The sequence below is a fragment of the Lentinus tigrinus genome (genome assembly GCF_003813185.1).
Source record: "Lentinus tigrinus ALCF2SS1-7 unplaced genomic scaffold L226scaffold_32, whole genome shotgun sequence".
In the NCBI taxonomy this organism is placed as follows: domain Eukaryota; kingdom Fungi; phylum Basidiomycota; class Agaricomycetes; order Polyporales; family Polyporaceae; genus Lentinus; species Lentinus tigrinus.
This window is the reverse complement of record NW_027137941.1, coordinates 325,770-347,592: the sequence shown is the minus strand read 5'-3', so window position 1 is coordinate 347,592 and position 21,823 is coordinate 325,770. Positions and strand designations below refer to the sequence as shown.

The following is a 21,823-nucleotide window of genomic DNA, read 5'->3' as shown; positions in this document are numbered from 1 at the left end:
AAGTGCAGTACAAGGCCATGTTCGCCACCTCGGACAATCCCTGAACGCGGTTGCCAAAATGAATCTACATGCTGCTCGTGCGTGTACTCGCGTGCATGCGCATTCATCGATTGACTGAACTCAAATGTCACTGCGCAGGTTCCTCAGCCTTCTCGAGGTTAGGGCGGATTTCGATTGACATGTGACAGGTATGCTGTTTTCTTCATCGCATGCGGGTCGTCAGTACTTGCCTTTTCCAACCTGGTTGGATCTTCCCTGCATCATTGAGTACGTGAGGCGTTGACTTATGTAGATTGAGCTCACGGCGTTCAGACACAGAAGCAGCACAGCAGCCCTCCTCTCACTGCCTTTGGAACTCCCGAAGTCGACCACACAATAGCATGACGTGGGATATTCGGGTCCACTGTGCATGTAGCACAGCGGGTCTTGTGGCGGAGGGAAATGCGCTCTCCGTGTACAAGATCTCATAAAGCCAGCATAAAGCGCACCGCACAAGGCACGTACGTCCGTTGTCGCTCCTGCGCACCTATCGATGTCTTCCTCAGTAGTATGTATCCTGCCGCTAGTATCCTCTACGCAGCTGATAGGAAATCACGCCAGAACCCCCTCGCTGCCGCCTTGCTACTCGACTTACTTCTCGCCCATCGTCAGGAGGAGGCAAATCAAGCCAGCGATAGCGATAGCGAGCGGGAGCACGAGCCTCCTGCTCCGATGGCAATGCCTGTTCCCATAGTCATGCCTCAGCCCGGTATCCCTTCGCCTGCGGTCGCCGCTCCAGATGTGCAGGTGAGCACGTTGCTGGTTTGAATACGGTTGGGGCGTCTCGACGATCAACCTATCCTAGGCATCCAATGACTCTACACCGGGGACCGCTCAGCATGCCGCATCGACAAAGGCACCTTCTCGGTCACCTAGTCCGACGAGAGATGACGTAGCGACAACCAGCGTCGCTTGGCGTATCCATACCCTTCCTCTATATGCGCGCTTAACCGAGGTGTTGTTTGAGGGCGAAGACAATTCGCTCCCTTCGCAGACTACGGGATGCATCGGCTTTCTCAAGCTAGACGGCTATAGCGCACGCGATACCACGGAGAACATGTGCTGTCTCATCAAGTTCCTCCAGGACCATACATGGGAGATGCAGGTCGTCAGCACCTTCGTGGACACGATGCGGACGAAGTCGCATTGGCCTACCAAGCTGGCTAGCGCAGTGAGTAGAGCTCTCACTCAAATACAGAGTTGTGTGCTCATATACTGCTCCATAAGTCCCCGGAAGAGCATGCGAAGTATGTCTGGAGCATGATGGAGGGTCTTCTGGGAATATTCGCATACAACGACTACCTGAAGCCCGTTTCCCCACGCACTGTCCACGATATCGTCCCTCGCATCTTCTCCGAACTGCCTCTGACCACTGCGAGCCGCTTCCTCCGCATTCCCAGACCGGTCATCAAGCCCCGACGGTTCTCCTTTTCGGTCCGGGACCTGCTCGACGAGGAGTTCATGATCGAGCCGACCTCGAACCTGGCCGACCACCTGAAGATGAATGGAAACGCTATCAGAATGTACGTGCTGGACGCCGCCGCTGTCAAGTTCCTCATGGCATATCATAAGAACCGTGTCGCAAAGTGAGTTCAGACGGTCTCCACCCTCTCCGGCGTCCGCCGAAACCGATCATCTCGCAGGGCGATCGGCATGGCCAACCTGGGCAACGAAGTGCTGCAATCCTATGCGGTGCTCACGCAGATAGAGTTTCAGGAGAATTTTAAGCTGCCCATCCAGCTCGGCATGTTCAAGCCCGACCCAGACAACACCCGGCGTACAGGCTTCGACGACCTGGTAGTCATCACTGGGGTCATTCGCCTCTTCCACAACCATCCAGACTTCGATCCCCAACCCCATGTGCGTTTCTCTTCTGCTGCGCAGGTCCACGCTTCCATTCCTCTGTGCTCATCATGTGTCGCGTCGCAGCTGCTCGCAGAGCGCGTGCGCCTGATCGAAGCTGCGCTTGCCACGCGTCGCCACTGGTACAGGCGCCTCAGGCGGGACATCCACAAGCGGAAGAAGGAGGAACCGTGGTTGTTCTGGGGCGCTGTTCTTGCGTTTCTCTTCGGGATATGCACTGTGATCCAGACAATCACGTCTGTGTGGTCTCTCGTTCTCGCGACGGCTTGAATGTGCGTCGTATCGGTCTCCTTGGTCCACGTCGTGTATATTATATATCTTGGATGACGCCAGCGCAGTTTCTTGTTACAAGCCACCTCTCATTCTTCTCATCCTGTACGACATGAATACACTGTTTGAACTTGCTTCTAGCCTGGATCACTCCAAGCTCCGGTAACTTCCGGTGCGTTTGCATGCCAAAGTGGATCGGCTCGCGTGGTCTGGCTACATGAAGTACCTTTTACCAGATACGAGCCCAGGACCTTCCAATCGACGTCGTGACAATGAGTACAGTACAGCCACTCGGGCTATTGAAAGCTCACCTGACTCAGCGGTCCGGCCAGGGATCGGAGATGGGACACTCTCGCGGCGGATGAACAAATGCAGGCAAACGCCTCGTCCTGAGCTTTCGGTGACATGCGCACGACTCGAGTTCGCTAGTCCTCATCGCTTCGTCAATTAACATTCAGAATCTGCTCTAGACTACCGGGTGGCAAATTGTCTGAATCACCGGTGACATCTTGGGCCTCCGGTCTGAAAATGCCTCGCGTCCATCCCACTTGCTCCTATTGCTAGGTCGGCCGTAACTCGCATTCCAGGCCTGCCTGGAGGTTCAACAATTGACCTTGATCTGCCGTTGCGGCGCTTGCGTGTCCCGAGGGACACTCGTAAGTATCACCTCGACAGGAAAGGGAAGATTAGTATCCCTGCTTCCGCTCTTGAGTCTTGGAGGGTACGTTCAAGTCGGTCTTGCGACACCTGCGCTCGTATTCCCGTTGCATCTAGAACACTGGTGCACACGAGGAGCACTTCGCCAAGAGCCTATATAAACTTAAGCAGCCCACCCAATACTTGGCCTGAGCTCGATCAGTGTAGATCCACCCGATGCCCAGAGCATCTCGATCATGAACGTTCGAACCACACAGCGCACACCTCTGGGTCGTCCATGGGTCTGTAAGTAGCGACAATGTGGTAAGTTCGCTCGGTGGGATATTTCACATACGAATCCCATACACGAAACAAGGGCTCCTTCTCGCCTGTCAGCCTCGAGAAGCCCGGTCTATACATTATGATTCAAAACACGGTCCTTGCAGCTTCCGCGACACCTCCGCCGACCCCCTCTGCCCTCACCCCGCCCGTGACCGCCCGAAATATGCACCCCCCGCTGCGACTGGCTAGTGCGTTTGCTTCGGGCATGGAGCGACCACGTGAATGCGGATGCAAACGGATATCCGAATCGACTGGCGCGAGACCACACCAGAAAATATGAGTTTTTGCACAGCATCGCACGTGCGCCGATGGGTAACCACCCGGTGAGGTCGATCCGCCCCAGGACGCCCCTACCGAGTAGGTAGGAGAATCGGGTATCGGCGGAAATACCGCAATGGAAGCCTTGGCAAGACGCGCAGGATGATGCCTCGGGCTCACAATGCGCAGGAGCGGGATAGTAATGCGCCATGTATGCCCAGGCAACGGGGAAACAAGTATCGTACTGATTTCGGAGGCAGGTGGTATAGACAAGAGCTGTTGTATATACGACTACGTGCAAGAACCTAGTGATACAATGATATCATATGCTGCAGTCCTACCGGACGACCTGGTGGGTAGCGCGAACACGAGAGAGGGAGCGAGACGGAGAACCAACAGAGACAATGGGTACATATTAATCATGTCCGCGCTACGTGACGTGCAGTCCCCGTTTGAAAGAGCAACATCCCTGCAATGACCGGGAGCGAGACGGAGAACAACAGAGGCTATGGGTACATGTTACCCATGTCCGCGCTACGAGGCGTGCGGTCCTCGTTGGAGAGAGCAGCATCCCAGCAATGATCATGTGCGCTCTTCGGACGCAACAGGTCGTCGTGCCCGCCGCCGTACATGTGCACATCACCGCCGAATGGGTGCTCGGGTGCCCCGTCCCCAAAGTGACCGAAGTCGTTCGGGAGAGGGTACTGGAGGTCGTTCTCGAAGTTGAGCGACATCGGCGATATGGGTGTGGACATGGCGGACGACGAGCTTGTGCGCGACTGCGAGTATGCGCTTGCGGGTGAGTCTCCGAAGAGGCTGCTTATGTCTTGCGACCGAGGTCTGGAACACAGACGATGGGGTCAGACACGGCCGAGAGTGAGAGAACGTTTCAGAGATGCTCACCGACTGTCGTAGCCGGACGACTGAGGAGACCCGTCCTCGCCTGGTCTCAGGGCGATGCGGGAGTACGAGTCGATGAGGTAGGAGGGCAAGTCCGGACGGGGGTTGCTGTTCTCGGGGAAGGGAACGGGGGCAGGGGCACCAGCGTACTGCGCCAGCATGCGAGGGACGTACTCGCGCTCGGAGGTGAGGTTGAGCGGTGGAGGACGAGGGCGGGCTGCGGGGACGGATGTGTTGTCTGACCCCGGCGGTTGAGGAGTGGGCGGATGGTTGAACTGACTGAGCCTCCCAATGGCCCCAAGACCGAGGGTAGCTGCACGGGGTCGCCCTCTCCGTACCTGGGGTGCGAGCTCACGATGAGGAGGTACGGGGCTGCTGTGCGTCGAGGACGATTCGCAGCGACGAGATGGTGGCGGGGAGTTGTCCGAAGCGTGCCCTTCGGAGGCCGAATCGAGCGGCTCGGCGGGAGGGGACTCCTTGCCTTTGCGCGGCTTCGCCTTGGCCGTGTCGCCGCGCTTGTTTTTGTTGGGTCCTCGCATCTTCCGCTCGGGAGCGTACTCGCACTGCAACCCCCGGCTCAGACAACGACTACATGGGCTGTCGCCCGTACACTAGTAAAACGATGGGCATGAGGCGCCGGGATCGAGAAAGACAGAAACTAAAGAAGACGAACCTTGGCCTTTCGTATCCTGCACTTTTCGCATGCCTGGGCAGTACGCAGACGCGGGTGCTCAACCGTGCGATGGAACTCGCCAGTGGTGGGGTCAAGCGAGCCCGAGAGGTGCTGCTGCTGCGGTGGCTGGGGAGCGAGGTTCGCCTGCTGCGACTGTACGGTGTGCGAAGAGTCGATGATGTCCGTGAGGCCACGTACGTATGCGGCTGCGCTGCCTACTGGGTCGTAGTGCGTGGGGTAGTGCACGTTACCGTTCCACTCCGACGGAGGTGGCGCGTAGGACGGGGGCGCATTGGATGACGAGGGACGACCGGCATCGTACATGGCGTGAGGGCGGGGAGACGGCTGACGGTGGGCTGCAGCCGTGAACATTGAGGAATGAGGATCGAACATGCCGTTACCGACCTCGGAGAGGTATGGCTGTGCAGCATAGTGATCGTGCTGTGCAGGATAGAACGAAGAGTACGAGGGGCCCTGCGAGAGCTGCGAGGAGAGGAGGCCATGATGCGCAGACGTCGACGCGTCAAGATGGCTTGGCGGATAGGACGAGTGTAGTGGAACACCTCCCAGACCGTAAGAGATGTCGTACGAGGGTGGGTGAGGGGAGCTCGAGTGAGGGAAACCGTAATCGTCGTAGGCCATGTGCATAGTCGACATGATGGGAGGAGAGTTGATGAAGCAAACACCGTGTTGCGGGGCCCATAATATACCGTCAGCCTGCGGGACGAGAACGAGAAGGCGGCTGAGCGCAGGGATACCATATACAGGTTATCCGCGGGCTGACGAGGACCGTCAGCCTCCTGTCCGGGCGTCGATCAGACCGAATTCGGACGCCGCATGCACTGGTTTCGTTGAAACGCGCCGCTGCCAGTCTACAGTTGAAGCGCTGAAGTCTGGCCCGCCAGAATTGATCGGTGCATTGAGGACTCTGGCATGGACCCGTTACTAGTCGGTAAACCTTGGGCAGGGGTCGGGTAGTAAGTCTTCGATCATCCGGTTAGAGCGCATAACCGGAAGACTTACAGAGACCGATAGAACACTCTTGAGGACTCAAAGAGTCGTCAGAGATGACTCGGGTCAACTTCGAGGGTGTCCTGGTACCAGCAGGCGATTGCCCAAATGGACGCTCCAAGATCCGCCCCAGCACCCACTTTCTGGATTAGCCAGGCGAAACGATACTGAACGCCAGGCAAGTTCAGCTGCCGCTCGAAACGGCATCCAGATCTGGACCCCCAGCGTTTGAATCGAGCCCGGTCGGGATTCATATTGCACAGGTGGCGTCTTACCCCACTGAAGGCTGCGAGCGGACCGCAGGGTAAATTATCTGCGTAGACCGACAACCCATGAAAAGCCCGTAGTGGAATATCCGCTCACCTAGACTGTCATGGCCTGCCTCAGGTCACGCTTTCGCGCACGGACCCGCGAGTTCAGAACATGATCCTTCCCGACTCACTCGGGGCTTTGCTAGACCGGACCGCGACTGAGAGCTGCTCCTGAGTGGCTGCCCTGGGATGGTCTGGGGAGATGTCATCGGCTTCCGCTCTCAGCCATCTGGGGGTGAGATCGTCTGCGCTAGGGGTGATTCATGCAGGGAGACCATCTGGGCGTGCAACTGGCTTCCAATTTGAGTCGTATCCGCAGTTGGATCGTTCTATGCAACCTCTAATCTTCTTGAACACCGTTCTTCGCTAAGCGGCGACCAACCGTGCCGGGGTTGTCCTCGGTCGAGAAATGGCTAGAGTAATTCGGAGGAGAGGGTGGATAATGTCAGCACGGTGCTTTGCGAGCATGAAAGAACGCACCCCAATTGGAAACCAGGCTGAGGCTTGCGTAACGCGACACAACGGGCATCATCATGGAGAGGCACTGCTACCTGCAGGCCGGAAAAGATCGTATATGGTACAGCGAGTGCTAAGCGCTACAAGGATCGTAGTAAATACAGCAATACATATCATCTAGCATCATCGCTGTCATAATCTTAAGGGCGCAGCCCGGACATAAGATACGAACGAACTCGAGGAACGGCTGGCATTCGCTCGGTAATGTGAGAGTGGAGGGGGAGCGCTTAGCTCAGCATGGGCAGAGCAGAGGGGACGCTCAGATGCCAGATGTGTGGAGAATGCGACGCATGATGCGGCTGTAATGGCGAGGGTACACCGAGGCGGTCGCCGAGGCCTTCAGGCGGCACTGCGCCTTCGAGCTCGACGAGGCAGCACTCGGCGTTGCACCGCTGCCGCCAGTCCCTGCGGAAGCAGATGGAGAGGACACGTGAGTGGAACTCGCCCCCGAGGCCTTGGTCGACGCCTTGCCTGTTGCGGTCGCAGACTCTGCCGAGTGGAACGAAGCCGTGTTGCCGAGTGGGGCGGTAATTTCCCCATCCGTCGCGGCGAGGTTCGAAATGGCAGGCCCAGGGAAGACGTAGGTAGAATCGTTGTCGAAGACCTACATGATTGAGCAGTGCGTCAGCGGGTGAGAGCTATAGCAAAAGCAGCGAGCGCTGGCAGGTTTAGATACTCACCGTAGGATCGAAGATGCCGGGGTCGCTGTCGCTGTATGCGCCCGGGAACGTGACGGTGTCGCTAGGAGTACCAGTGCCACTTCCGCTAATGCGAACTTGGGTGCATGAGGGGTAAAACTCAGCACCGCCCTTGCTGACAGCGAGATGAAGAGCGATGATCTCGTGACGGATAAGGTAGTCTCCAGGCTTGAGGTTGTCGGGAAGGAGGAGGGAGTAGGAGTCGCCTTTCACTGCATCGGGTGTCAAGGGATGTATGTTGCTACAGAACGTCGTGACTTACTGATGTCTGCCTGAACCCAAGTCGAATCATCATTCGCCTTCTTCCCTGCCTGGTCAATCTTGAACCACTGCGCGTCCGTAGAGTCGAACTTATCGCAAGTCGTCGACCCACAGGAAGCCATGTAAGTCATGAGGGGGCCCGTGTTGTGGGGCCACTGAGCGAAAACATGAGACGGCGCGGAGAGGAAGACAAACAAGACTACGCACCTTGGAACCCTCTCCTCCGGACCACTGGAGGGTGACGTTGCTGCCAGGGTTGGCAGGTGCGACGACCTCCGCAACCTGGGCACTGAGGCCACAGAACAGATCAGGGTTGGACGCGCCTTTGACCGGGCTAATGTCAGAGACAAGGCGGATCGGACTAGGACCTGCGTACTTCGTGAGGATGCGGCCAATCTACCCACGGTTTAACGACACGTACCCTGGTAGTTGTTTGGCTCGTTTCCGGCGTACGCAACGCCATCAATGACCACCTGGCTGAGGTATCCGTGTGCCGCAACGTGGGGCAGCGCCGCAGATAGCGCGAGGAGAACGGCGGAATGCTTCATGATCGGAGTAAGGTCGGGAAGTCGTTAAAGGGAAGTAAAGAACCGTAGGGAGTGGTGAACTCTCGTCAAGAGCAGCTCGTCGGACAGGAAGGTTGGCAAGAACACGGCCGACTATCCAGATGAGACGAGGCTTTTATACAGCAACAAGACCGTGGCGGCGAGAGTCAAAACGCGCCTCCACCGACCATTGTCCTCGTGGGCCACAATAAACTTTCAGCCACACCGCCATCGCGAGGAAGTTAACACTCCGACTTCCGACCAGTAACTACTCCCTTATTCGTTCATACTCAGACAACAGGGAGGCTTTTCGGCAAACAGCTGAGTTACAATCGGTTCCTGCAGTGCCTGGGCGCCACAGTGCGCCTTTTGTTCTTCCTGACGCTCGTACTTACTGCGCTTCATTCCGGACAGGAGATTTCGCCGTCTTGCTTTGCAAACGAGCTCCATTTGCGAGATGTGTTTTCGCCATTGAAGGTGCCGGCATTGTGGTGGTTAATGCCTCTTCCTATCAGGTACATCGCACATCAGCTTTACCTTCTGAATCAGGATTGACATTACAAAGTTTGTTCGTTCATGTCGACGGCAATATTCTACTTACATACGCTGGTGAGTACACGCCAACTGCAGCTCGGAACTACATGCTAATGGGTCGTGTCGTGCGGGACATGCATATAACAAGCTTCCAGCAGCCAAACTTCATATTGAAGTTCCTCGCCTCCCCCACACGCACATGTCGTGTATTCTTAGGTGGGCGGCATCCATCAGCACTGGCAGGTCAAGTTCCAAAGACTACTAACGTTAATTATAGCCTCGTCGGTCTCAGTATACGCGAGGTCTGAAACCAGACGCAGTCGAGGCCAGCAACATCAATGGTCACAAGCACGATCGCAGCAGGTCGATGTCATGAATTCTTCTTTTCCACGCACATGGTCGAGTCGGAGCGCGACCGTGCGTCGTGCTCCCCTCAGGAACTTGGAAGCCCAACTTCTCTTCATCTCAGCCTCTCGTACGCCGCTCAGGCTCTTCCTCAAGACGGCCATAATCAGCCATGCCTTTGAAGCTCGCGCCTCCAGTGCCTTTGACGAACACTTCTTACGCTCTGGCCATGTGGCACCCGTACGGCATTTCTTGGTCCAGTCCTCTCCGTGAGCAGTCTCGCTTTCCAGACGGATCAGTTTCTAACCTTTGGGGTTCTCTGCGAGGAGAGCCATCGACGCTTGGAGAGCTTTGTCGCCGGCTGAAGCATCCCTCTGCCCTTGTGTCTGGCTCGATATTCCTTCTGGTGGGCATCTCTTGCCGCAGCGCTTATTTTAAACATCTGCCGTGGAGTGGCCGCAGGCCCGTAGATCGCATGGATCACCCTCGGCCGTCATGCGGCTACCCAAGTCCTGAAATATTGGGGTCTCTCCATCGTTGAACACTTCTTCTCTAACAACGCGATGCCTTGGTGATTGATGCATTCGCGCACTGCGCCCCCCTGGCGACAATAACTGGGCCGACAGCCTGCGGCGCCGCCTGACCGCCTTCGCCGTCCACCGTCGCTCGCCCATGCGGTACGAACATCTTTGCGGCGCACCATCACCGAAGTACGTTCTCAGCCGGACCGCGTGGTAGATGGCAAGTCATTCAAGCTTCGTCCACGGCCTTTGTCCACCTGTCCTCGCGTCAGTTCGAATCCGGACTCGTTTGGGCAGACAGACTCCTTGCGAGATATAAAGGGCCCACGCCGTGTCCACTATGCCCCATCAGCATCATTGCTTTTCTTTTGGACCCTTCATCCAAGCCACTCCTTTTGACTCTTTGCCCCGTCTTCACCGTCTTCTGCCGCACACCATGCAGCTTTTTGCTTTCTTCCAGCTCGCAGCATCTTTCCTCGCTGTCTCAGTCTCCGCCGCGTCGCTCATCGGCTCCGCCCCGCTCACCGAGTGCCAGTCTGAGACCGTCGCGTACTCGGGCTTCATTGGCAAGGACAACAACGTCCAAGTCACGGCCTCGCACTGCAACGACGCCCCCCGCTTCACCGCGAACGGGAAGATGATCCTTGACAAGCGCCAGTCTTCGAACACCACCAACGTCTGCGGTGCTCAATGTGCGCCATGACCCCTGTCCGTGTTCCCCCAACTGGCAGCTGACATGCCCCTCTCGCGCACAGGCAACACCTTCTGCTTCTCCGGTGCCGGTGGAGGCCCGAACGAGGACGACTGCAGGATCGTCGCGGACGCTCTCCTGTATGACAGCCAGAACGAGGGCCCTCTGTTCAACATCACTGCCTCTGGGGTACGTTGAACGTCCCCAGCACAGCCCTCTTCGTGCATATGCATATGACCTCATGCTTACCATGGCAACGCAGACGGCCACCGACAAGATCACGATGCAGTACGGCTCGTGCCTGACCTACTTCCTCAACCAGGCCTCCGGTAACTTGACCTACTGCCGCTCGGACTGGGTGAGTGCCCCCCGCGACACCGTTCACAACGTTACTGTGGTGCTGATGAAACCCGCCTTCCGTGATATAGTCGAGCCTCGTCACCTGGCTCGCCGGCGACTGCAACGCCGCCAACGGCGCTCACGGCGGCCTCTGCGTCGCCAACGACCAACGCTGGTACATCCAGTAAGTCCTGTTTCGCTCGTCCTCACAGCACATCAAGTTCGGCAGGCTGACGTCTCGTCTTCCTCAGGGTCCAGAACACCTCTGGATAATTGCGGTAAAACCGTACTCACGAAGATAGGAACGGACTATATTCTGTCAGGGCTTACACTGTCGCTATTTATCCACGAACAATAATATTACGTCGAGCCTCTCGGATACTCGAACGTCGAGTTATCCAAAGCGTGATCTGATCATACGAGCTACCGAGTATCAAGATTCGTGCGAAGCAGCAGTCGCGCCATGCTCCTCTTATCCCGTATAGTCAGGAGAGAAGATGCATGCTGGTAGCTCTGCGCTGCAGCGACAGCAGCAGTCGCGTAGAACAGCACACGCTGAACCGCGTTTAACGGCAGCCAGAACATGCGCCGCCCGTACTATCGAGCAAGCATCGCGAATGGGGTAACTCCGCATAGCGACTTAGCGAAGGGCTCAGCACCGTGCTGGAACAAAAGATCAGCGAGGCGAGCCAGTCAGAGGGATAGTACAGCACGCTCATGACGTAAAATGTCTCTGCATCTCCCGGTTCTCGCATGGTGTTGGCGATGTGCGAGATACAGATGAGCAGATCTTCTGGTGTGAGGGACTCGGTCATCTCCATGACGTGCGGGGCGACGGATTGAAAGGCGATGTTCCATTCGATGGGGCCAGACCAGATGTTGTTGTACCGCCAACGAAGACGTTCCGCGAGACCACCAGTGGAGGGATAGGTCGCTGCGCACGGCATCAGCCCGGGAGTTACTCTGCGTGGAGAACCTGCGAGAGAGGCACGTACGGCACGTGACCGTGTCACCCGAGAAGGTTAGAGTTTATCGCCATCTCGTATGCAATGCTGCCGCCGCTCCTCATCCTGGTCCCTCGCCTGAGTTTGTAGATCTGCATCATCCCACTACACAACCCTCTCGCTATCATGGCTTCTTCTGAGCAAGAACGGGATGAGCTCGCGAGTCACGAGAGCTTTCAATTTTTCGAGCTCCCGGTACTAGTACTTTGCAAGTTGCGCACTGCTGGCAGCCGCTACCGCACGTGGCAAAATCAACTCCCACCGCGCAAGAGCGGCAGCTTGCAAGCCTCGTCGTCACGCACGAAGCGATGCTCAAGCTCCTCAAGGACGCACTCGAGTGGGACGCGACGAGCTGAGCGAACGGCGAGAAGGTTGGCGACAGGGTCCCTCGATGTGGCGGCCCGACAGGAAGACGAAGGCATCCACGGCGGCTGGGACGAGCAACAAGAAGCTCAAGCCTGATGAGGACGTCCGGTCTGAGCCGATCTTCCGTGTGCCGCTGCCCCCTGCGCGATTCCCGAAGACGCCTCCTCGCCCGGATCATCAATGCACTCCGTCGCCGACGAAGAAGGCGGGGTGAACGCGACCTAATTCACCTATGTACCTACGATATAATCTAGCTCTTACATGGCTGCGTCATAACTTATCTTGTTTCCTTGCTCTACTCGACCGAATGATACATAGCACTCCAATGTTTCGTAACCTCCACAGGTTATCAAAGACGATATATCGGAGACGTCCGGCCTACAAGGTCGCTTGGCCACGGAGAGTTCCTGCGGAAAGCTCCTTTCCATTGGGAAGACACGTCGATGGTGTATGTTAGTGGAGCAGACATGGGATCACGGCGAGCGACTGCGCCGTTGACCATGGACGGCTCACTTGATTCAGAGAGCGACTTCAACATGGCACGGGTACGTCAGTTCAGAGACCTTACACGTATATAGCATTGCAGTATCATCTAGTACGGACATGTTCAAAGGGTTGCGTGCGGGATAAGTGGAGTCACTCACTGACTATCCTTAAAATCCCCAACTTCCATGCGTGCATAAGGCTCCTCTTCCTAGTGGTTACAATCCAATCTTATGGCACAGTATATCAGTACGTGTGACAATACGTGGGGATACCCTGGCTGCCTAGAGGCCCGGCCCGTCCGACGCAGCCGGAGGGCGTGTTGAACTGGATGTCCTCATCTGCCTCACCCATGCCGAGAAATCACTTTCATTGGATTCCCCGTAGCCACCAACCGCCGAGAATGTACCGTGCTGACGCGAAGCAACTTCAGGCCAGGTCGATTGACGTACTTCGGAGCGGCCTGCTTCGTCTGCTCTGCCTAACCGCTGCCCTAGGAAAAGCAAGATGTCTTCCATTCGCTTCAGCCGGTCATCGATGGTCGAGATACGTCCCTTGAGTTGCTGCGTTTGTTGCTCCAGCTTCGCATCCAGCTTCTTCTGCACGTATTCGATCTTCTCGTCCACAGCCACGAACTTCTGTTCAAGCTTATACTCTTCAAGCTTGGACTGCAGTTCCTTGAGGCTCGTCTCGATCGTGGTCATCCGCGCATCCATCGCTGCACGTTCTGAAGCTGACGGGTCGAGAGGCTCCAAACTCTGGACCTTCACGAGAGCGTGGGTAGGGCGGTGTTGACCGACAGAGAGGCCGCCATACTTGGTATCGCAAGCGACGCATATAAAGGTCGCGTCATCGTCTGTTCACGGCGGTAGTATCATGAGCAGACTGTTAGCATTGTATACGCGGCTGAGAGATTGGGGGGGCATACCTTTGCACTCGATGCAGTACCAACATGGGGTACCTATTTTGTCGCCGCAACGAGAGCAGGTTGGGACACGCGGAACGTTCTCTGGCTTCTTTCCTGCGGCTGCAGTGTCGTCGTCGGCCTTTTGAGGTGTACTGCGCTCCGCCGTCCGAACGTCCCATGCATCTGACAGCGTCCGACGGGCCATCTTGAGAGCCATCAGAGCTGCGCGATGCGCCTGTCCGAACTCTCTGAAGGGATGAATAGCAGTGCGAACTTTGAAGAGGTCGTGGGTAGGCAGATGAGGCGAGGTGAGATCGTCGCGGACGTCCGTGCCAATCTCTTTGTCGCAGCATTCCGGCTTGTCGCAGAGGTCGATGGTGAACTTTGTACCACAGGAGAGACACATGACGCGACCGCCCCGGATCGAATCACCGCACGCGTCGCAAATGATCATACTGAAACAACCATTTGAGCTGTCAGGGAACAACCAAAACCCACGATGGAAGACTCACAAGTGTTGCGGGATACTACGCTTGCGCAAGTCAAGGTAGATATACGCGAGGCGTGCTTCCTCCGGCGTCATATTGCGACAACAGTCTGAAAACTGCTGCTGTTCCGCGGCCGTCAACACAGAGGTCACGGTGTAGGATCTCTTGTGCAACAAGGCGACATAACGTCGAGTGTTATCCCAGCGCTCTCTAAGGCAAGCCCATGAACTCATGCGATGTCGAGTCTCATCAAGAACAGCACGACACGCAAATCGCCAGAGTGCCCGGTTCTTGTTCTCCGCAAACTCCTTGGGTGAGGGCCAGAATCGCATGCGATCGCAGGATAGCCTCTTGAAGACGAAGGTGAATGGCATTGTTGTGGGTTTTGCGCCGTATCCCAAGGTCCCGGATAGCTCAGTTCCACTCGGCTGTAGCTCTCCGCGGAAGGACTCCGTGCTCCAACGAGCCTGATAGGTGATCGCAAAGGTATATGTGACCTTCCCGCTCTCTGGATCGATGTTGTACTCTCCAGTCAAGGTCCAGTACGTCCCATTGGCGGCGATCCCAGAGTCCTGGAATTGCTTCGGATTGGTTGAAGAGACTCGGAGGTCTAGCGCGAGCATGTTGTCACATGGATACAGTTGAAAGTTGTTGATGTAGAACCCAGACCATCTTCCGAGGCTGTATATCGAGTCATGTCAGTGCAAGTCAACTTATGAGCAAGGTACTCACATTGGATGGATGTGCGGGTCGACCTCAGCATCCGATTCATCATCAATAGAATCGCGTCGAGCGAAGAGCACCTCTGGACTCAGGAGGGGATGGTTGATGATGCTGTTAGCATCGACATCCTGGGCTTCCTCTTCGTCGCGGTACTCCTGCTCAACGAACTTGCCCTCTTTCATGTTTTTCATTGACGTGAATTCGTCTTCGTCATTGACGAACTTGAACTATCCCTGGTCATTAGCGACTACTCATAACAACATTAAGGATTGTTTGCTACTCACCATCTCGAAGGCGACCATCTTGAACTGCTGCTTTGGATCGAGTTTCTGCTGTCTGAATAGGGCTAACTCAAAGACAAGTGAGCGTGGCGGTCGTTGCCTGGTACACGTGAGTACTTACCATTCAGGTCTTCGCAGCGTGCCTCAACTGCTTCACAGGCCCATACGATAGTGTCCACGGCATCGTATAACTCGTCCACATGCAAAAGACTCTTCCGCGCAATTCGCATGATCTCAAAGTCCCGGAGTAGGATGAGATAGAGAAGCGGGAAGATATGCTAGACGCTTGTTAGCACGTACTATCTTCAAAATATATGGCCACTCAGGAGTCATACCTTTTCGATCCTGCCAGGGCCTCTCACAATGTCGACAGTATCCCGGGCATCGAAGTCGTATTTCACGTCCTTGAGGTTCTGTCGCAGCCGATTCTCTTCCTGCTTCGTATAGCTCTCGAACTTGCTCATCACCGATTCGTCAATAGGTGTTCGTCGGAAGGCGGACGTAAGCATAGTTATCATGGTCCACACATGGTTGAGGTACTGTTCCACAGCATTTCTGTTCGCGGGAAGCACTTGAGCCTTGAGCGAGAACATCTTGGCAAGGATGACATCGATCTTGGCAGCGTAGTCGCTCATAACCATCTGATAACCTATACTCCACATCAGGATCCAACAGACGAACTCTCGCTGCTCGAATCTCACCAATAGCCCAGTATGCGAGCCAATGTAGCAGACTATGAAAGTGGGTCGTGAGAGGCGGCTACCTAGGGAGTGGGATATCAACTCACCTCCAGTCATCCGGACGGGCTTGCGTGAACGCGTTTACTTCAGCCACAGTGATGAAGCCAGACGCGTCGTCATCGAAAGCTTCAGCGATAGGCTGCAGTCGCGTGATGTTGATGTACTCCAACGTCCACTCATCTTCTTCACTGATTGGACGTGGGGGAGTTAGTGATGTTTCGCCGTTCCTGACACGCTTGACTTCGTCCATCCTATCGCTGAAGTAGTCGCGGAGTGCCAACACAAAGTGTCGGGCCTTCACGTTCCCTCGCCAACGCTGTATCGGATCAATCAGTACTTTTGTGCATGCATTGGGTGCAACCCGCTAACCATATCCTTCCAGATCTCATGTATGTCCTACGCATGGCCAGGGTTTAGCGGAAACGATGCGCGGGCGAAGTGAACACAGACGACGTACCCAGTCGCGAATTCTGTCGTGTGGACCAGCAGTGAAAGAATCGATAATACGGTCTCCTTCACGGTGCATCATCCTGCGCATCTCCTCCTCGAGCTCCCTCTGTTGGATCCTGAACTTCCGCTCGAACTGTTCCAGGTTGTCGCGGATGGCGGTCTCGGGGTCGACCCGCAACTCCTCTTGCAGCTGCTGGAAGTCGTCCTCGGGGTCATGCCGGCCGGTTGCTCGATGCTCCAGAGGCCGCCCTTTGTCTTCGTACAGCTTCCGTAAGACGGCTTGGTCGTTGATGACGACCTCCGGACCACCGGCGTTTCTCACCATGTCGGCAAGATAGCGCTCTTCGGGGCTGACGCACGCCTCGAAGAACTTCAGCAGACGATCCATCCTAGACGAAGTCACTGGATCAGACACCGCAGTATTGTGATCGCTGCGCTGGTTTGTTTTGAACTCACTTTTCGTCCAATGTGACAAGGCGGTCGTTCGCGGTGTTGACGGCTCGGCCCACGTACAAAGAGAGCTCGAACTCGAACTCGCCTCGACGAGTGGTGAACCCCTGGATGTAGCCTTTGAAGGTCTCGTCCCAACTCGAGCTCTGGAGAACCTTGGAGAACGTGTGCTTCTTCGAGTACGCACTGCACGCGTTCGCGCACTTCCGGATGTCTTCCTCGGTCTTCTTCACAAGGTTGCCCATGCGATCCTCGATAGTCTTGTTGTCGGTCCCAACGCGTTGGTCTTGAGCAATCTCTCCGAGCCTGTAAAGGGACGTCAGCTCAGATCATACACTGGGCAGCAGGATACGCACTGCACAAGGACTGCCATCATGTCTCGCATCTCGGCGAAGAGGAGGGGAATCTTCTTGTCATTGTCCCTTCGTTTCAAGTCGAGCTCGACCGCGACGCGAAATGCTCCGATAGCGACTTTGGAAGTGGAGGGATGAGTACATAGGCAGCTCTTCATGCCGGAGATGTCGATCAGGCTCACCTTTGATGAAAGGGTGGATTTGCGCGACGTCATCGAGGACCTTCAGAAGAGCAGGAATGCCATCAACGAGGGCGGCAACGGTCTGACGGAGTGCCTTCGCAGGATCGCTGTCCAAGACGACCTGCAATGGAGAGGCAAAGCTCTGTACTTGAGCGACATCAGTTCGGATGACGCCCAAAGTGTTGCCTGAGGACACTATCAGCCAGAGTGTACGGCGACGACGCATTTGAAGAAGGCATACCAGCGGTGTTGAGAACTTTGACGCTGCGCTTCTCTTGATATTTCTGGAAACGCGCATCTGCAGAATCGAGAAGCGCTGTCGTGTCCGCGAAGGTGGCGGTGGGTTCATGCTCGACGGGAGGTGTCGGTAAGCCGCGGACGGAACGTTGACTTGATGTGTTGTCTCCATCCCCAGGAGAAACCCTGAAGGATTCTGAGTCCATGGTAGAAGACGGAACTTGGACCGTTGTCCGGTTACTACAAGTAACAGAATGGATGAATTTGTGGACATCTCAGTCAGGAACTTTGGGGACTTACTGTGAGTTGCGAGGTAAGAGAGCTGCTGGATCGCGTTCAAGTGGACGTCGAAGATTTGTCGCTGCTGGACAGCCTCCAGGATGCATTTGTTTTTCAGAGTACAGGCACATCTGACACAGCTTATACTTAGACCGGTCCTCGGAACGGTGATTGACTAGGCCTGGACTAGGCACTGCCAGGCGGGTGACCATCAATCGCATTGTGGTCGAAGAAGCCGCGCTCATGGACGGAACTATCAATCGAGACACCAACGGCGATAGATTCGCAACATTTAGTCGATCTTGGTGGCACAGGACAAGGAAACGTCTCACGTTGATTTCAAACCTTCAAAGTTGCGTCTGAACTTCTCGCCGTCTGTTACGTGGCCTGGACCGTGACTGCGTCTCATACAGTGATGACCAGATTCCTCTCGTTGCATAACGAAATCCGAGCAACTTAGGCGACACGGATCCACCCGCATCCACGCACCCCCTCCCACCACAGCGAATCCTTCTCGTCGCTGGGTCACGATGACCGTAGATGCGTAGATCCCGCGCTGCTCGCCCAGCTCCTCTCGGGGTTCGCAGAGAGAGGCGGAACACAATTTGCCCTCAGGACGTCGCCCCACCAGCCTTCGAAGTCGCCGCACCGCGCGTGGATCGTGATGTAAGACGGGACGGTCGCATTGTCTTCCAGGCGCAGCGTCTTGCGAAAATAGCTCAGCACGAGCTGCGTTGTCTGGTGGGTCTAGTGGGCGAGCTTCATCACGTTGCGCCACATGGGCGAGTAATCTCGCTCGAAGGAGTCGAAGGGCTATGGGGTGCTGGCTCTCGCTCAGTATGAGGCAATGCGACCCACCTCCACCAAGCACGGATGGTACAGGAAGTCATAGCAGACGAGCTGCTCGTCAGGCGGGATCATGGCTTTCTTCCACTCAGACGGGCGGGTAGGGTGTTCGTCTGGTTTGTCGAGGATTCGTTTGCGCTCCCCAAGAAATGCGAGCCTTGCGAGCGACCAGAGGAGGCGATGGGTGCGTTTAAGCCAAGGAAAAAGTAAATGAGCTAAGTACGTTGAGCGTGGATGTTTTAAAGCATCAGTACGAGGGCCTGAAATGTTGTGGTCGTGGCTAGGAGCAGGATGCGAGCCGCACTCGCCGTCGTCGACGTCGAGGATGAGCGAGTGAATTCAGCTCAGCGTATGCGGACGGGGATTACAAACAGTAAGGATTGTGCTTACGTGATATTGATGAAGTTAGAAATAGACTGATCTCACTACAGTGATGTAATTATTACTGAAGTTTACAACTGTAACTCACTGCGCTCCTGAGACCTGCCTCATTCACAACTTCTAACTTTACATCTTCGCCCTCTTACAGTACTGGATACAGATCACTCCGAGTCTTCAAACACTTCGCGCTGAGCTTTCTACTGGCGATTGTTATAATAGTAACAACTGTTCAGTATATATACAACGCATTAATGGGGTAGAATTATTGGTAACCTGGGTCGTTGCCATCGACCCGCCCGGGGTTCGATTCCCCCGTAATGCAGACGTTGGAGACGTTACTGTTTCCGGACGGCCTGGGCTCATGGACCGTCTAGACACTGACGCTCATTTGTACTGAGTACTGTAAGTACAGACCAGCTTGGATCACGAATATAATGGCTCCGCTCTTGTTCTCATCTCTTGTCTCTGGTGAAAAATGCGATAGTCACTACCCTTACGCTACACACAGCTCTAATTCATGATGCAGCAAGCGGCAAGCCTAGATTCCCCAACATTAAGCGGCACAACTCAGCATCACCAGAAGGCACGAACATCTAGTAGTGCACGGGCTCGCCATCAGCGTCCGAACACGTCAAACACCTTCAATGCCTGCCTCATTTCCGCAATCTCCTCATCGATACGAGTATCCCCAAATACACGCCTCACAGCAGCCGCTACCTGCTCTTTGTCCCGAATATTCCACAGATTGTTCCAGCTGTAGTAGGCAAAACCAGCATGGGAGTAGAAAATGAGTCCGATGAGTCCGATTAGGACTCGTTGTATGATGTTCATGGGCAGGTACAGAGAGCGTCGGCCGCTCCGGCGGAGGAAAATTGCGATGGGAATAGAGGCGCCGAGCGCTGCGTATAGCGAGCAGTCGATGTAAGTACTCTACACGTGGATCCGAATTGAGAGTTAGTGCGAGTCTGCTCGGACGTACTAAACTTGTGGCATACCCGCTTCCCGTTGCGCATGTACAGGGCGATGTATGACGTGCAGATGTCGAAGTCTGTGAAGTTCCGGGGGGTCCACGATGGGTCGTTCTGCAAGCTTCGGTAGGCGATCGTCGTGGCAACCTCGTCCCAAGAGGCCCTGTCCGACCACAAGTGGTAGTGCCACTGTAGTAGCTTCCCCCGGAGGCTGCGGTCATAAGAACCTGAACAGCAAACGGAATGTTAAGACATCATGGGCATCTATTGACAGTAATTTCATGTTCACGACGTACATTCTCGAATGGCCCGCGCAATCTCCTTTGCTCGCGGATCCTGGACGGCCTCGTTGCAGAACACGCTGCCACGTCTGACTGGATCAGATTGGACAAGCGGCCCCGCGACGGCCACCACGGCCAAATCATCGTCCTTGTGCAAGCGGTTGAGAGTTGGGAATGCTTCGGAGACGAGCGAAATCCCCAGACCCCAGGTTGCGTAGAGCTCCGAGAGTCTGAGGGGCGTCCATGGGGCCATTCGGCGAGGCACGTGTCGTCTGAATACGTGATGTACCCCGTATCCAACGAGACAGGCAGGGATGTACCAGTATCGCAAGGCCTATAGAAAAGTTCGCAGCACGTTAGCACTTCGACTCTGTGTCAGGTGTAGCAAACAGACCTCGATCAGCACCAGTCTCCATCTAACGCGCCCATCTAGCTGAATGGGATTCTTCCGTACATCATCGATGATGCTGATGGCTGAGAAGTCGGGTGTGTCAGCGTAGAGCGTGGCGATGAGCGAGCGCACAAACCACTGTCGAGCTGGTCATCGGACGGCGAGGATTGGTCTGACTTGCGACTCATAGCAAGCTCTTGGAAGGAGCAGTTAGTCCCGGATGTCATGCATGTCATGAACGAGTTCATAACCCCTAATACCTACCTTGACGCTCATCTGAGTGTGGCGAGCCGAAACGAAACGTCAGCGCGACGGCAAGAACGCGGAGTCCACGAAACTGTCGCCCACAGCACCCGCACTTCTCACGCCGCGTGACCAGCACGGCCGGCGATACGGTCCGACAGCAAGTGCGTCGAAGGAAATGTCCTTGTCGTTGAAGCTGAAGAACTCGGGGGAACTTGAGCCCATGATTGTAGCTCGTCGAGAAATGAAGGTTAATGAATCCTGGAACTTGAGAAGCTTTCGCCATACTGAGATGAGCAAACAGCGTTGAAATCGGATAGTAGAATATATGTGTAATTCACGAAGGAGGGAGCACGAGCGGAATGAGGGACGATCAACACGAGGGGAAAGAGCTCACAGAATCGAGGGTGTGTAGTAAGTCGAGGAAATGATGGTAGGATATCACTTGTGTTCAAGGCGCAGTAGCCCAGCGGCATGGAGTGATGCGAACCTCTCCTGCGCGAACGCTACGACCTCTTCCCGGGACTCGATCTCCACTCCACCCAGCAATATAGTAACGCTCTGGAGCCGCGGCATGCGTGTGCGACTCGACAGTCCATCGAGTTCGAGCCGATCCAATCGTTTGTCGATTGTAGGATGGTGCCATGCCAGGATACCCTTGAGCTCGAGCACGATTCTCTCCAGCGTCGTCGACGCGAGTGTGCTAAAGAACACCCCATAGAGGTTGTCGAAGTCCCCTGTCTGTGGATGGTTGATGCGGAGGGAGAGCAGCTTGATGGTAGGAAGAGTGGCGATCGCCTCGGGCAATTGCTGTGTCCACTCATTGTAATGATCCGATAGTATATGGGCTATGGGCATGAAATGATGAGACCGGTATCGTGCACTGAGGTGACTAATACTGGAATGTCACTCACCGATGTCAGGGGAGTAGGCCTCCGCAACGGAGGATATGTTTATGTCTAACTTCACCAGCTGCTGCCCGACAACTCCGAGGAACGTGCAGAATCGCTTGATGCG

The 21,823-nt window shown here is 55.5% G+C and overlaps 6 protein-coding genes and 1 pseudogene across 7 annotated transcripts; 3 read left to right on the top strand and 4 right to left on the bottom strand.

Moving 5' to 3' along the window:
• Nucleotides 1–532: 532 nt before the first annotated feature.
• On the top strand, nt 533–2,172 carry L226DRAFT_574319 (uncharacterized protein; the record flags this gene model as incomplete). Its single annotated transcript, XM_067685014.1, has 6 exons — nt 533–547; nt 601–786; nt 845–1,210; nt 1,267–1,625; nt 1,683–1,899; nt 1,969–2,172. The coding sequence occupies 6 exons, from the start codon at nt 533–535 to the stop codon at nt 2,170–2,172; spliced, it is 1,347 nt and encodes a 448-aa protein (XP_067531675.1).
• A 1,594-nt stretch (nt 2,173–3,766) lies between these two features.
• Nucleotides 3,767–5,807, bottom strand: L226DRAFT_215353 (uncharacterized protein). The gene is made up of 3 exons (XM_067672955.1): nt 4,982–5,807; nt 4,312–4,919; nt 3,767–4,248 (listed from the first exon to the last, which is right to left on the bottom strand). The coding sequence occupies exons 1-3, from the start codon at nt 5,636–5,638 to the stop codon at nt 3,915–3,917; spliced, it is 1,599 nt and encodes a 532-aa protein (XP_067531674.1). The 5' UTR covers nt 5,639–5,807; the 3' UTR covers nt 3,767–3,914.
• Nucleotides 5,808–7,078: 1,271 nt separating this feature from the next.
• On the bottom strand, nt 7,079–8,326 carry L226DRAFT_469284 (uncharacterized protein; the record flags this gene model as incomplete). Its single annotated transcript, XM_067676203.1, has 5 exons — nt 7,079–7,423; nt 7,500–7,729; nt 7,780–7,933; nt 7,986–8,146; nt 8,200–8,326. 5 exons carry the CDS (start codon nt 8,324–8,326, stop codon nt 7,079–7,081), a joined length of 1,017 nt encoding a protein of 338 aa, XP_067531673.1.
• Nucleotides 8,327–10,159: 1,833 nt separating this feature from the next.
• L226DRAFT_525602 (uncharacterized protein) lies at nt 10,160–11,026 on the top strand (the record flags this gene model as incomplete). Its single annotated transcript, XM_067678979.1, has 5 exons — nt 10,160–10,415; nt 10,479–10,603; nt 10,677–10,772; nt 10,843–10,937; nt 11,005–11,026. 5 exons carry the CDS (start codon nt 10,160–10,162, stop codon nt 11,024–11,026), a joined length of 594 nt encoding a protein of 197 aa, XP_067531672.1.
• Nucleotides 11,027–12,890: 1,864 nt separating this feature from the next.
• Nucleotides 12,891–17,623, bottom strand: L226DRAFT_469232 (uncharacterized protein; the record flags this gene model as incomplete). The annotated part of the gene is made up of 15 exons (XM_067676199.1): nt 12,891–13,462; nt 13,535–13,968; nt 14,026–14,682; nt 14,734–14,951; nt 15,009–15,070; nt 15,127–15,283; nt 15,341–15,654; nt 15,707–15,738; nt 15,793–16,061; nt 16,115–16,141; nt 16,203–16,584; nt 16,652–16,951; nt 17,002–17,116; nt 17,181–17,366; nt 17,422–17,623. The coding sequence occupies 15 exons, from the start codon at nt 17,621–17,623 to the stop codon at nt 12,891–12,893; spliced, it is 3,927 nt and encodes a 1,308-aa protein (XP_067531671.1).
• A 1,545-nt stretch (nt 17,624–19,168) lies between these two features.
• L226DRAFT_t229 lies at nt 19,169–19,245 on the top strand (annotated as a pseudogene). Its single transcript has one exon. The product of its transcript is annotated as a tRNA-OTHER (tRNA).
• A 293-nt stretch (nt 19,246–19,538) lies between these two features.
• L226DRAFT_574314 (uncharacterized protein) lies at nt 19,539–20,751 on the bottom strand (the record flags this gene model as incomplete). The annotated part of the gene is made up of 5 exons (XM_067685013.1): nt 19,539–19,853; nt 19,919–20,118; nt 20,188–20,506; nt 20,567–20,646; nt 20,700–20,751. 5 exons carry the CDS (start codon nt 20,749–20,751, stop codon nt 19,539–19,541), a joined length of 966 nt encoding a protein of 321 aa, XP_067531670.1.
• Between the last annotated feature and the right edge of the window lie 1,072 nt (nt 20,752–21,823).